This window comes from Bidens hawaiensis, unplaced genomic scaffold, assembly GCF_021521415.1.
Source record: "Bidens hawaiensis isolate Kalapana, Puna unplaced genomic scaffold, B.hawaiensis_p1.1 tig00049953_1, whole genome shotgun sequence".
Lineage (NCBI taxonomy): Eukaryota > Viridiplantae > Streptophyta > Magnoliopsida > Asterales > Asteraceae > Bidens > Bidens hawaiensis.
The window spans coordinates 17,986-33,906 of NW_027498958.1; the positions used below are offsets into that span (position 1 = coordinate 17,986).

Genomic DNA, 15,921 nt, shown 5'->3' on the forward strand with positions numbered 1-15,921 from the left:
ATTTTCCCGGGGCGGAAAGCATGTTTTTTATCAAAGTGTTTAAGTACATGCTGATCGCATGGAAATGAACGTATTTATATAATGTTTATTGTACGGGAATCGTACGGTAATGAATTATGATGGTAATTGTCTGAGTTGCTAACAGTGTAAGGCCCGAAACAGTGTTCTGGGGTAACCGAGTTCCTAGAGGTTATTAAAAGTGTTCTGGGGTAACCGAGTTCCCAGAGGTTATTAAATGTGTTTCTAGGGTAACAGAGTTCCCAGAGGTTATTAAATGTGTTTCTGGGGTAACAGAGTTCCCAGAGGTTATTGGAAGTATTCTGGGGTAACAGAGTTCCCGGAGGTTAATCGATATGTTTTGGGATTAACAGAGTTCTCACTTGTGGGCTCAGCATAATTACATCGCTTATTTATGATTATTATAATGATTTGTTATGGTTTATTTAAATTAGTGAAACTCACCAACTATTCGTAGTTGACCCGTTTTCTTTACATGCTTTCTAGGTACACTCAAATTGGAATGAGTGATATGTGTTCGATGCTGTGTGCTATTTTGTGGAAGTCTAGAGATCTATATTTTGCATTAAATATGTTAATGTACTATCGGTAACACTTATGTGATAACGCTTAGATGGTTATGAAATTCAGAACAATGTAATACGTTTAAATTAATGTAGTGGTGTTTTCTTTATAAACAATGCTGTTGATATCAGATGTGTCTGTTGCATCCCGTGTACGTTTCCGCTGCGGTTACGGGGTGTTACAGGATTACCCCTGATACGCTGGATATAATATCCTTAAGTTTCTGCAGTTCCTTAGCCATAGCTTGGTTGATATCTGCATCCTGCATGGAACCACGATTAGCATCTAAGGATATAGGATTTTACATGTTACCTCTTTGTTACGTGAACGTCGGCATTCCAGAAGAATGGCTGAGGTAAGAAGCGTCTGCTACAGGAGTTGGTCCATCAGATGCGATAGTCTGCATGGGGATAATATCTCCTTCATGGACCTTCGAAGACCTCTGATGCTGAATTCCAGAGGATCCTTGATTCGGGAGGAAGGATCCTTGAGGCTGGAAGTTATAGGATCCTTGGTAACATAACCTAGAGGATCCTGGTTGAAGGATCGATGATCCTTGATGAAAGATTGAGGATCCTTGAGTCTGCTGACCCATTGACCCTGATTGGAGGATAGATGATCCTTGTTGAAAGAATGAGGATCCTTGAGCCTGTTGACCCATGGACCCCGGATTAAGGATGGATGATCCTTGTTGGAAAACTGAGGATCCCTGAGTTTGTTGACTCATGGATCTCGTTTGGAGGATGGATGATCCTTGAGTAGGTTGAGCCAAGGACCCTGGAGTGGTGAAATCCAGCATCCTATGCATCAGAAGAGTTTGATCCGCCGCTGGCCTCTTAGTCCTCTTCAGATCTTTTATTTCCTGAAGGATCCTTTGGTTAGTCTTGTTCTGCTGCTCCATGTAAGCTTTAACATGTGAAAACATAGCAGAAACATCGTTGTTAGAGTTAACCACCGAAATGGCAGCAGTGGTTTTTGAGCTCTAGAAGACTGGTAGTTGTGTCTTGTTTCCAGCCGCGGTGGTCCTTGGAGCTGTTTCTAGCGGAGGAGGCATCGGTGGCAAGGTTCTTTGCGGGTGAGAAACTGATGAAGGCATAGTGGATGAAGCATAAGATTGTTTGGAGGCCATTGATAGTGATATGGGTATGAAAGGTTGAATATTGATAGGGTATTTTCTGGATTATAGCACCAATCGTCCCACGGTGGGCGCCAAATTGTTTTGGTCAAAAATTGGCTAAGGATAATATAACCAAATTAGTTAGGTGAGGTCTATGCTAATTAGATGATAACAATAATGAAATGATTGCAAACACGAACACGAGGATTTGTTGCCAGGACAAGCCCTTGATCTTGTTCGGATCGCCAGCACAAAAACCCCGGGTGATGACAAATCGTCTATCACCACTTTATTAATGTGAAAATCGGGTTACAAATGTGGAGTTTATGATCAACGAATACAAAGAATCTAAGTGTGTGTTGCTGTTTACAGAGAATTCTGAGCTAGTGTTTACGAATGTGAGCTAGTGAGTGATAATAAACCTAGTTGATCATAACACGTTATATAAAAATAACAACCAATTATATCTCCTATAATCACGCCACTCTTCCCACTAACCGTTCCATCTCTTTGACCACGTGCGGGAGTCGTCCAGTAGCGCTAAAATAGGAGGACCAAGTCATCAAGCCGTTACATCTAACAAACACAACACCATTCAGACACAATCATTAGTAAACATACAATACCAAGGATCCTTAATCCTTTGCAATTTGAAACATATCTCAAGGATATTCTATCCATAAGTTACTCAAGGATAAAGGATCCTTAGCAGAAATTCCATGCCCTAACAGAGCTTAAGATCAATTAGGGTAAAAAACTTTATCACATTCACAATCGATCCCAAAGCAAACTAGAGCAGTTAACAAACACACTTAGCAATATTGTACTCATTTATCATAATCTCCAACCTTGTAACCTCATTTTTTGATTAATAAAGTGGTGATAGATGATTTGTCATCACCCGGGGTTTTTGTGTCGGCGATCCGACCAAGATCAAGGGCTTTTCCTCGCAACAATTCCTTGTGTTCTTGTTTGCAACTGTTTCATAACCGTTGTTATCAACCTAGCACTAAACCTCACCTTACAAATTTGGTTACATTATCCTTAGTTTATTTTTTACCAAAACACACACCATAACCACTCAACAATTACCTCGAACACGGCTGGATTTAATGAAACGAAGGGTGGGTTTGGCTTAAGAACACGAGGTTCGAAATTGATATTACACGGCTTCTGGGTCACAATTGAGTTAGGGCTTAGCTTAACATTGATGTGAGGATAGTGCAGCTCTATTTAATTGAGCAAGCGACAAGTATATAGAGTTACAAAGATCAAGAGGTGCGGCTCGTGATAATGACGATTTGGTGGTTACTTGCTATCAATTTCCATATTTATATGATGATTGAACGCATAATTGGCTCATTGACGTGTAAGGATGGTTACATCCGTGATTCCCGGCATATTTTATGGATCAAAAATCACAAGGAGGGGTGTCTTGGACGCCGACGGGAAGAGAGTGAGAGAAGGAAAAAGTTTCTTTTTTTATTTGTTTACAAAATGGTCCCTGGTGTTTTCTAGTTAGCCAAGTTAGGGAATAGCATAGTTAAGGGGATGGTTTATGCACATTCTTGACAGTTATATGATATTATGAAATAAACGATACCTGCATCGAGTGTCGGGAAGCGAAAGGAGTGATAAACAAAGTAATACTATCATTCTCATTTAATTGCGGAGATCGAATTATTATTATTATTATTATTATTATTATTATTATTATTATTATTATTATTATTATTATTATTATTATTATTTGCCTTTTTTTAACGAGGATAAAATAAAAAAATAAAAAATAAAAATCGGGTCGGGTTTTCGGGTTTGAAATTTAACGAATGTTAAAGTTCCCGGCGCTATGGGGCGCTTTGGGCCTCCATTGCGCCCCACTACGGAGGGTCTAACTGTTAAAATCATATATATATGTCTTAAAACATTTATAATTAACAATCTATAATCTCTATAAAAGAATAACAATATATATATACATATAGGGGTAGGTTGAAATAAAAAAAAAGATAGTTTTCTAGGAAGAGTAAGAATAGATCTAAACCATTGGATTTATGATCTAGTGATTGTGACTGTTAGTTTTCAAAATGTCCAATAGTTTCCTAGGATTTAGGATTTAGGCTACATAGTTTCTAAACATCAAATTTTATGCCCTTCTTACCATTCTTAGAAAACTATTTTTTTTTATTTTAACTCTTTTCTATATATATATATATATATATATATATATATGGCTCATCTAGCAGCAGCCTAACAATACCATACGGGTCTTAACCGATGCTCATCACCATGCTATCACGGTTAGCCAAAACCGATGCGATTCGTTGAGGCTGAGTCCATTGGCGGACCTACACCATATATGGTGTAGGTGTCAGCCGACCCATGCGAATATTTTTAAAGGTATATGTGTGTGTGTGTGTGTGTGGTAAAATCATAATCGAGCTCTATAAAAGTTTGGCACCAACCCTTTTTCGACCCCATGTGATTTTTTTTTCTAGGTTCGTCACTGGCTGAGTCAGTAGCCGCTGAGTTGGAAACTGATGCCATATCGGCTGTCAGTGACTGCCGCGGTGTTCTGAGGCGGGCAACACCACTTCTTCTTGTGGCTAGGCATAAGGATTCGTTCTCGACAGATACTTTAATGGAAGCAGGTGCAGATTCGAGTCTTCAAAATGAGAATGGGTGGAGGGAAGCAGTTTGAAACAGAAAAGAAAACATTTAATAGATTTTCAAACACTCACGTAATATGTGGGCTATAAGCTAATATAGTAATATTATTAAACAATATATTGATTTAGTTTATTGATTGTTTAATTAATCAATAATCGATAAGTGGGGGCGTGATAGTGGCGATGAGGTGTTTGTTTTTGGTTTGTGGGAGCAGAGAAGAGGGGGGGGGGGGAGGGGGGATTTGGGTGTTTGAAGCCCTCCACCTTTTCTATTGGTCCTTCAAAAATCTGGTCCTAGCGCTGTGCAAACTACCGTTTTCTAGGTTATAGCCCATGTTACACACGATTTAAAATATATATACTTCATATGTATATATATTTATATATAATAAAATACAAGTTCAACCGTCTTTAAAAATTAGTAATATAAAACTAACAGATCCAAAAACATTAAAAATGTATTTAATTAATATGATAACATGAAAACACATACACAACATACCAGTAAGCTTAATCACGATAAGTTTCCACATATTTTTTCATATACCACATTTGTTGCTTGATTCGTAAGATTAGATTCTTTGTCTAATATTTTTAATTTAACGTCGTCTCTAATCTTCACTCTTGACAAAGCGACATAAAGCTGGTCGTGTATAAAAATAGCTCTTTTAAGTACAACCCAACTTTTGCTAACGACTATCCTTGACTTTTATTTATAGTCATTGCAAAGCAAAGTGCAACAGGAAACTGTCTTCTCTTTAACTTAAAATGAAGTTTATTATCGGATGGATTAAGAGTACTTCGACTGAATAACGTACGATATCCGATATTAGTACTAGAAACAACCTTAGCTTCAATAACTCTTTTTCCCAAGCTAACAATTGTAGGCGAGTTCCATTGCACATACCTTTTTTTGTTAATATTTCGTAGCAACATAATCAGAACACCGATCTTAAGTACAAATTTATGGTTAGGCAAACCAAACATCTTTATCCCATTTAGAAAATCAGGAGAGTACAATGTTGGATCAAAGTCTTCAGATATACTTTCAACTTCATCTACACTGTCCGAACTTAGATATTCCATCGCTTACGAAAACAACATTAAGATATTACACCATATTCAATTATTTTTTAAACACTCATTAGATAAGAAATTATTATAAACATTGGAATAAAGTTAGGATTATGTTTAGCCAACATTACATTATAATATATCATTAATTTGGTGATTAAAATTGTTTAAGACTGGCCATATGACTAGCTAATTCAATTAATTAATTCAATATTGTTATTAACGATTTGAAGCCTATATAGAGCCTCTCAAAGTTCTACAAATTACTTGCCACAACACTTTACACTCTCAATTGTGTTATTGCTTTTCAATTGGTGCTAAAATCCAAGTTTGACCAAGAAAGTCAAACCGATCAAGTTCTTTTTTTCTTTTTTGATATTCCATCATCGGATAATTATTGTCTTATTTTTGGACAACATGTCATTTGATCATCAAGTTGTCACTCTAAATTAATAACCGTGGTTGTGTTTTCACTATCGCTCGTCGGCACGTTAATGTTCATTTAAAAAAAGTTTTATGTTAGAAACTAACTTTTGCAAAACTAATAAACAAGACTAAGATTTTCTAACATGTCTCGTCATCTTATCATTTCAAACATGTTAGAAATAAACCTAAATTAATACGGAGTTCATGCCCAACCAAAAACATGAACGACTCATTAAACTTGTTTTTTAAATAATATTTAGTTCGGAAACGAACCGAACTCATTAAAATTAACTAATAATTGATATAACCTTTATTTTTTAAAAACTAAAATAAATTGATTAAAAATTAAATAACTAACCTATTTCACTTAACTTGTGAAAATAGAATAAAAATATATTTTTAATAAACTTTTCGTTTAAAAATTATAAACCGAACATGTCAACAATCTATTTTTTATCTTTCCTCAACCTTATTCTGATCATAGTTATTTATTTATCTAGGGTCGCTTGATGAACCGAACCCTGTCGGTTCACTCTCTTAAAGACATCTTCGCTTATTAACTCATTCTTGCTTATTAAATAAGTGAGTTTTTCATAACCCCTTTTTAACGTTTTTAATATTTTGTGGCGTAGCATGTCACAAATTTTATCTCATTAGTTATGCTCTTGTTTACAAACCAATTCACATTTATCGTTCATGTTAATATTAGTCCCGCATAATGTTTATGATTTTATGTGAATTATGTGCAACGTGTTTGCTATTTTTTATGGTGGAAGTTACCCACACGCATACACATCCCGTAACGAATGGCCTTTATTTGTCTTCCTTACATACGTTATCATTATGGTATAGCGAATGACTCATTCGCTATACCTCATTCGTCAACATTCCATGACGAATGGATCTAATTCATAACGACTAAGGTCCATTCGTTAAACATCCTTAACGAATGAACTATGATTAACAACGTATGGGCTCATTCGTTAAACATCCTTAACGAATGAGCCTTACATAGAGAATGAGTCATAATTACATAATTGTCTTTTAACATTAAAATAATAATAAATTACAAACGACTATTACAAAGACTCGAGATGACAAAACCGTGCACTAACATATATATATAGGGTTGGTATCATTTAAGAACTTTAAAAAAATTAAAAAACTCTTAGGAACTCTAAACAACCAAACATTTTTTTAAAATTTTTTTTATGTATTAACATTATTTAATAGTAGTTTTATCATATTTTATATAAAATTTTTTGATTACATATATTAATCACAAGTTTACATATGTGTAAAATTTATATACTAACAAATTTACATAGGTGTAAAACAAAACATAGATATGTATAAAAAAACTAATTTTCAAAATTGTAATTGTAAATATAGATATAGAAAAATGATAAAACTACACTTAAATAACATTGACATACAAAGAATTTTATAAAAAAAATGTTATTTTTCAAGGGTTCCTTCAAGTTCTTAAATAATTTAACAGTTCTGTAATGATACCCATCTTATATATATATATATATATATATATCAGCACTTACGACCATGTGTAGTCGAAAAGCCTAACCCTTGGACATTTTGTGCCATGTGACATCCCCGTCATCAATGGAGAGTTTTGCAAAAAATGGCTTGGTGGGCAAAACGTCACAACTCTCTTATAATAACTACATATATTCCCCTCTCTCTCCCTTCCCAACACACAATTTTATCAAAATTCATCAAAATGCGTGCCATAATAGCGTTTTGTGGGAAACACTGGGCCCAAAACGCCGAAGGAAAAAGCCGGGGGGGGGGGGGGGGACACCCCTTGCGTTCTCCACTCAAAACGCCACATAGTTATGTTCATCAACCTTGCATTTGTAAGAATAAAAATCCCACTAACCTTACACTTGCAAGAATTTGAATCCACTGCTTCTATTTAGAAAGAGTGAACATTTATAGCGTTTTCCAAGTTTAAAAGATAATAAGGTCCTGAAATAATAATAAAACAAAATAATAATAATAATAATAATAATAATGATAATGATAATAAAAAAGTGTATTTCCATTACGGCAGCCGTACATTTGGTTCAATAAGTTAAAAAGGTGAAAATGAATACAGTAATGGAGGCCCATCCATATCGACTATATCTTACTTACTCCTGTTCCAGCAATTATTATTCCGATCTCGTTCGAATTGATTAGGGTTAAGGATTGTGGAGATGTCGGAGGTGATACTCCATATATACGATGTGACTAATAGTGATTCTGACAAGACGAATAACACCATTGTTCAGATCAACAAGTTTTTTAAAGACGGTATTGGCCTCGGTGGGATCTTCCACAGTGCCTTTCAGGTTTTATTTCTTCAACTAATTATTATTATTATTTATCAACACGATCTAAGCTTTCAATTTCATTTGCTTTATTCAGTTTGTGTGTTTATAAGTGGATCAATTGCTAATCGACCAATTTCTAATGTATAATTATTTAATGTTAAACAATCAGAAGGAAGGATGTAATGATTGCTTGAAACATTGGTTTATATGCAGAACAATAAGAGAGATGCGTCTTAATATCATATGTTGTTGGTTTCACAAGACAAAACTAACTAGTTTTGTGTTACAGGTTTATGGAGAAGATGAATGGTCATTCGGGTTTTGTGAAGAGGGAAGTGGAGTTTTTAACTGCCCCTTTGGGAGGAATCCAATGTACACGTACCGAGAGTAGATTGTTCTTGGGATAACAGACCTTTCTAAGTCTAAGGTTAATCAGATACTCAGGGAACTTAGCAGAGAATGGCCCGGCGATTCTTATGATTTGCTTTCAAAGAATTGTAATCACTTTTGTGATGAGTTTTGTGTCAGACTCGGTGTCCCTGAACTTCCAGGTGATTGTTGTTTTCTGTTTGAAAGTGGGCTTCGAGTTTGGTTTTGAATTTGTTTTAATGATCAACTTCTGTTATGTTGTTACAGGTTGGGTGAATAGGTTTGCTAATGCTGGTGACACTGCTGTAGAAATAGCCGGAACTACTGCTTACCGGGTGAGTGCTCTTCTTTCTTTCTTTTTTTTTTATCAGTTTGTTATCATTTGGCAGCCACTAAAATCTAAAGGTGGCAATTAATCAATTATGACCCGTTCTTTAAAGAATGGGATGATTTGGGGAAAAATGATTTGCCAATGGGGGTTCATTTGGGTAACTCAAATTATATTGCGGTCAAAATGGCCTTATCAAATTTGTTAATTTAAAACGCACGCAAATGTGTTTGCGCCACCTGTGGCTATTGTTTGTCTCCATCACCTACTCGTTGTAACTGACCCCACAACAACCATTACCACCACCTTCGCTATGTAGCCACCACCACCACAACCCGGCGCACTTCACCACTAGCCGCCACAAATAAAATTTGGTGGGTGAGCATGTTTGATATTCTGTTTTCTAAGACAACTCATCGATTTTGAGTTTATTTTGTTCGCAACCTGTTTTGAGTTCTGACCCAGATCATATTAAAACGGCTCGTGTTGGCCTGAGCATATTTTGTAGACATGTTGACTCCTCCTGGTTTGACCCAAATCATACTAATACTTTTTTAACATGGCCAGTTTACCCGAACTCATTTTGTAGACTTCTTTTGACCCGGACTTGTTTTGACCTGCCATCTAACACGTCCCCACCTGCCCCTTTTGCCAGACTTACTAAAATCACAAATTCGTTTTGACTCGTTACTAGATATGGTGATTTCAACCAATATGGGTCGTGTTTTTATCTCAAATGGGTGAAACTAAAAAGATTAGTTTAAAAGGGATATCAAAAGGGTTGAAGGTCTCGCTCAAGGTAATTATTAATGCATACAACATAATATTTTTATTCAAAGGTATACATTTATTTCACAGAGAACTGCCATTTTCGTCTCAGTGGTTTGATCTCTTTTGCCGTCTGTCCAAAATTTTTTTTTCACTATTTTCGTCATCAAGGTTTCTAAAACTTGCCAATGCAGTCCAAATCACTAAGGGGTATTTCTTTCTTTAGATTTTTAGTTTTTAACATTTTTAAAAATATTCCAATAACCACAGTTGTCTTCTTCTTCCCCAAAAATTAAAACCCTACAAGCTACTTCCGGTCACCACTGCTAGCCGAACACATCATAATTGAACACCTTTTCCGGCTACAACCAATGACATAGCAACAGCTTCCTGCCACCACTGCACCATCGCCAACCTTCTTATTTGTTTCATGATTACCCTTGGTTCGATTTCTTGCTAAATCACTGAACTAACACCACCACCGATCAGCCATCAATACAAAATCTAAATCAACAAACACCCCCCCCCCCCCCTCACACCCACCCACCCACCCCCCGGGACTAAACTCCATTTCACAAAAATGGGGAAGGAGGGTGGGGGTGTGGAGAAGAAATGGGTGTGTTTGGGGTGGGTAGTTATTATCAATGTTATTATATTAAGGGTTTTTGGTCATTTCACACTAACTTAACAGATAGTGATTTGGACTGCATTGGCAAGTTTTAGAAACCTTGATGACGAAAATGGCAACAAAAATAATAAATTTGGACGGAAATGGCAATTTACTCTTTATTATAAAAACATCGTTTTGTAAATAATTGACACATTAAATATCTGTATATGATTTTAAAATGTACTTATTTGTTGGTCAACTCAGCCAGATATGACAAATTTCATTCGGGCTAGAAATCGACCTGTGTCAAGCAAGACCTCATTATAAGTTATTATCTAACCTGTGCATCTTGCCACCTACAATATCATAAATAATATATTGATTAAAACTGTTTTTTACTTTTGTTTTTCAATGAATGTAGTTCAGACAAGCTAAAACGGAGATTGTGACCGCTAGCAAAGTGGCATATCAATTCCTTGCCGGAATTGCTTCCAACACCGCCGCAGCAGTGACTGCAGATTCCCCAAGCAGCTCAAGTAAAGGCGGCACCGCCAGCCCTAGTTTTCAACAACCTGCTTGGTTCAAAAACCTTGTGGCTGCTGGTGCAAAACCATCAAGTAGTAGTGGTGCACTTGATAATGGTGACGAAGATATTACACACAATTTGTCTGCTGACAACCACGATGAACCAAATGCAGGAATCTAAAGCTGTTATATAAAACCTTTGTTGTTTCCTAGACTTTTATTAGGTTGATTATATATATGTTTTCCTTTAATTATCTGCATTTAGATCTTATTTGGGTTATGTTATTTTATTGCTATATTCAAAGGTAATATAAAGATATAATTTTACCAGAACATGGTATATTAGTTTATTTCTCTCCAAAATGATTGAAAAGTAATCTAATTTGACATTTAAATTAAGGAATAAAGAGGCTAAAGGGGTAGTCTTAACTTGGGCCTATTCTGGTAGGCTCAAACCCATTACCGGCCCAGCGGCGCGTCTCTTTCAAGTGACACTTTAGCCGCACATCGTAAAGGGCCTCTATTTCGTAATCCACGAGGGCCCTTTCTTCTACTCAAGCATATTCATATTTTAAACGTATATGATTACGTTTATGATACTAAATGTATAGCGGTTAAACCGTGGAAGTGCCTTTTTTTTCAAAAATTTGTCCAGTATATCTTGTTTCCGGCAATTTTCCACAAAAGAGGTGAATAGCCATGTTTTTGGCAGACTGGCAGTGGTTAAAATGAGTTATCATCATCATCATCATCATCATCGTACTCATTAAAATGAGTTAGATGTAAGTAATGTAATTAAAGTTCTTTGTCTCCTTTATTGTTTTATTTTTAAATTAAAATACAGTTAAATAACAAGCATAATTAATAAACTTTTTCTCTTACTTTATGGACGAAAATTTGGTGGACAAACAGACCAAGGAGAAACGTGTGTGTTATTAATTATAGTATTTTATAAGCACAACAATATATTTCATAATACATTATACATGTTTGTTATTTTATTATTTCATGCATTGCATAAGCCTATATCCCATGGATTATCAAAAATCTACACACTATAAATCTCTCGCCTATAGCATTCTTTAATCATCAGCAATCATGGCATTCTATCAGCAATACACACTTTCACCTGTATGCATCGTTTTCTTTTAACTTTAATTAAAATTTTGCATCACTTTTCTAATAATTTGAATCATCAAATGCAGAACTTGGTAGCTATTTTTTTGTTATTTGGATTATTAATATTAGCGTTGTCCTTCGTTGAATGCCGGAGGAATTTGCTCTCCGGATCTTATGCTACCTACGCTGCCATCAACTGCCGTAAGCATACTGCATATTTGACAGATTTTGGTGGCTTTGGTGATGGGAAAACATCAAGCACCGCAGTCTTCCGAGCAGCCGTTCAGAACCTTAGTCAGGTGGCAGAAGATGGTGGAGCACAGCTTATTGTGCCACCCGGAAGATGGCTCACAGGTAGCTTTAACCTCACCAGCCATTTCACCTTGTTCCTTCAGTCCGGTGCGGTTATTGTTGCTTCTCAGGTATGGATATAAACACGTTAGAAAATATTTCAGTAACATTATTTATATAAATTACTTATGGGTTTTGTCGAGGAAGATATAGGCAACTTCAAGACACACATGCCGCTATTTTTAAAGCAGACTAACCCGCCGTAGTCATATAAAGACCCAATTTGTCGTTACGGGTTTTAAAACATCCCATTTTTGAATAAATCATTTATAATTATTACACAAACTCAGTTGAACAATTAAGGTTTTTTTTTGGCTAAATCAGGATGCTGGAGAGTACCCACTTCTAGTACCATTACCTTCTTATGGTGAAGGAAGAGATGGACCAGGGGGAAGATTTAGCAGTCTAATAGGTGGATCACACCTCAATGATGTTGTTGTCACTGGTACAATTTTTTTTACAACATTTTTAGCATATACATTCGGTTTATTTTTCGTCGCCAACATGTTGTTGAAGGTGATAATGGCACGATTGACGGGCAAGGTTCGATATGGTGGAAAAAGTTTAACAGAAAGAAGCTAAAGAACACCAGACCATACCTTATCGAACTAATCTACGCAAACCAAGTCCAAATTTCTAATCTCACATTGATCGACTCGCCTTCGTGGTTTGTTCACCCTGTTTATAGCAGGTCAAGCCATCTTAACACTTTTGTTTTTAATCTTTAAAGCATAATCTAATACACAAAGTTTGTTCATGTACAGAGATATTATAATTCAAGACCTAATCATTCGAGCACCTATTGATTCTCCTAATACATATGGTATCAATCCAGGTTTGTATTCAGTTAGCCCTTTTCGGTTAATTCATCATATGAGTATAAATAATATGTAGGAGAGGAAAATTTCACACTAAAATACAATTTGATCATACAAATCAGCCAAGCGCCAAATAATATGTGTTGTCTTTCTCTTTTTGTGCAGATTCTTGTAGCAATGTAAAGATTCAAGATGTTAATGTTGTGTCCGGTGACGATTGTGTAGCCGTGAAAAGCGGGTGGGATGAATACGGGATTAGATTCGGGATGCCTACCGAACAAATGGTCATAAGGAGACTAACATGTAGTTCACCAAATGGTGCAGTGATCGCACTAGGAAGTGAAATGTCGGGTGGCATAAAAAACATTAGAGCCGAAGACATCACGGCTATTAATTCCCTATCCGGGATCAGAATTAAAACTTCTCCCGGAAGAGGAGGATACATTACAGACATATTTGTGAACGAAATGAATCTACAAGCGATTGATTCAGTCTTTTGGACCACTGGGTCCCATGGGGAGCACCCAGATCTAGGTTATGATTCTAGGGCACTCCCCGTGGTTGACCGAATTACTTATAGAAATGTGGTGGCTGAAGATGTGAAGATGGCGGGGAATATGGGGGGCATAGATGGTTATCCATTCACTGGATTTTGTTTATCAAATGTTACTATCGGATTCGGTACACAAAAAGAAAATCAAGTATGGAATTGTACGGGTGTGTCTGGTGTCTCGAGTAATGTGTTACCCGAACCCTGCGGTGAGTTATCAGAGAAAGGTCCCAGTAATTGCGAGTATCCACAAGATCCAGTCCCGATTGATGTCTTGGAGATGAACACTTGTTCTTTTGCTACTACAAGTTAAATGTTGTAACTAATCTGTGTTTAAAGTTATAATTGGAATACTTGTTTTGTGACAATTCCATCCTTTTACTAGTTTTATTAAAGTGTATGAATGGAATCATAAGGGTTTGAGTTTCATTTGTGTAGTTGTGAACTTTCTACAAAAATACTTATAAACTAGATTATCAAAATATTTTGTTTATTTCTCTAACTTACATAGTTACATTCAACAGTTTATGTTATTTACCCATATTTACCTATAAAAAATCACTGACAAATGAATTAAATTAAAACAAAAACTAAATATTTAAGGTATGTTAGTGGCAACTTACTCGACAATATTCTCCTTGTTTATTAAAAAAGATTCTTTTATTTAGATTATAGAGCAATAGAACATGAAAGTTTATGTCAACTATGTGATCCAAAAGTGGTACAGGCTGATTTCATGAAGATGTCATTTTCTGATAACAGTTTGGATGTAGTGTAAGAAATTGAGGCTAAATGCCATGCTCCAAATGTTCGGTATATAAGTTTTTGATGTTTATGGTTCTAATTTTTTTTACTAACATTTGTTATCTAATATGCAGTTTAGGATTGGGCCAACGATTGCGATTGATATGGACCATCGTTAGAGGTGTTCACTATTTGATTTTGACGGTTTTTAAGTCAAACCGTGAGCCTTTGTTACGGTTTCTTTAAACCAAAATCAAACTTCTGCATAATTGAAACCAAAACAAACCAAACCAAACTGTACAAATGGTTTGGTTACACAGTTTAGACTTATATAGTTTTAGGAATGCTTTAACAGGTTGCAAAACATACGACCACACTCCTGCAGGAGGTTCGTGCCAGATGCCCATCTATTTTCCTATTGGTTAATTTTCTGTACGGGCAACCAGCTAGGCTATATGTAGGGAATAATTGTATCCATTCAACTAACGGTGCTTAGCAAGGCGATCCTTTAGGACCCCTTCTCTTTACATTAGCCTTACACCCCTCATTCATCGGGTACGGGATGGTTGTAATTTACTTTTCCATGCACGGTACTTAGATGATGTCACGATTATAGGAGACGTCATTGAAGTAGCTAAAGCCTTGGATATTATTAGATCTAAGGGGCCTAGTTTGGGCCTTGAGCTTAATATTAAAAAGACCAAAGTATTTTGGTCGTCCTGCAATAGGGTAAAGGCAAAAGTAGGTTTATTTCCTGTTGGGATTGAGAGACCGAAGTTAGGGGTAAAATTCCTTGGAGGAGCGGTTAGCCCGGACGTTGGGTTTATCAGTAGTTTGCCACTACTAGAGCTTAAAGAGCAGTAGAACTAATGAGATGTCTTACTCGCCTGCGTGACCCTCAATGTGAATTTCTCTTGCTTCGCGCATGTATGGGGGTGGCTAAGTTGTTGTTCGGACTTCGAACATGTCAGCGTATGTTTGTTAAAGAATCGTCTCTTTTTTTACAAAGGGCTTCGAACGACGATTAAGGATATTGTGGTATGTGTGTGGGGGGGGGTTTCGTTTTTTGGTGATTTTCAATGGAGGCTGGCCTCTCTCCCCATCCATTTTGGTGGTTTAGGGTTATATTCAGCAGAGGATGTTTCCACCTATGCTTTTGTAGCCTCGAGAACACAATCTTGGAAGTTACAGGATCACATTTTGCGTGATTGTGGTGTTGATGGGTTAGATTCTGATTTTGGGTGTGCAATGAATTATTTGCACAACTCCATTCCCGATTTTGATCTTGGCGGTTTCGCTAATAAGGACACCCTCCCCTAAAGCCCAAAATGCTTTGGTGAGTGCTCTGTATAGTAAACCGTCCAAAGTTTGGGAGAAAAGTTTGGCATGTCCTCTCATCAGATAGCGGTATTAGAATGTCTTCAGGCTCCTCATGCTCAAGACTATTTGACTGTCACCCCTATCGAAGGGTTATGCCAGCACATGTCAGCAGTGAAGTACCGAGCCATTCTCAAATATCGTTTAATGATCCCTCTGTT

At 36.4% G+C, this 15,921-nt stretch overlaps 1 protein-coding gene and 1 pseudogene across 1 annotated transcript; both read left to right on the forward strand.

Moving 5' to 3' along the window:
• Nucleotides 1–8,062: 8,062 nt before the first annotated feature.
• On the forward strand, nucleotides 8,063–10,982 carry LOC143598337 (deSI-like protein At4g17486; annotated as a pseudogene).
• A 917-nt stretch (nucleotides 10,983–11,899) lies between these two features.
• LOC143598333 (putative polygalacturonase) lies at nucleotides 11,900–14,128 on the forward strand. The gene is made up of 6 exons (XM_077076572.1): nucleotides 11,900–11,932; nucleotides 12,007–12,342; nucleotides 12,596–12,716; nucleotides 12,788–12,962; nucleotides 13,036–13,106; nucleotides 13,255–14,128. The coding sequence occupies exons 1-6, from the start codon at nucleotides 11,900–11,902 to the stop codon at nucleotides 13,950–13,952; spliced, it is 1,434 nt and encodes a 477-aa protein (XP_076932687.1). The 3' UTR covers nucleotides 13,953–14,128.
• Nucleotides 14,129–15,921: the final 1,793 nt, after the last annotated feature.

Bases quoted from the DNA above. Each gene is read 5' to 3' on its own strand.
- LOC143598333 (XM_077076572.1), top strand. From the start codon at position 11,900: ATGGCATTCTATCAGCAATACACACTTTCACCT. The intron at 12,717-12,787 runs GTACAATTTTTT...ATGTTGTTGAAG, and splicing joins CAATGATGTTGTTGTCACTG to GTGATAATGGCACGATTGAC. The intron at 13,107-13,254 runs GTTTGTATTCAG...CTTTTTGTGCAG, and splicing joins TACATATGGTATCAATCCAG to ATTCTTGTAGCAATGTAAAG.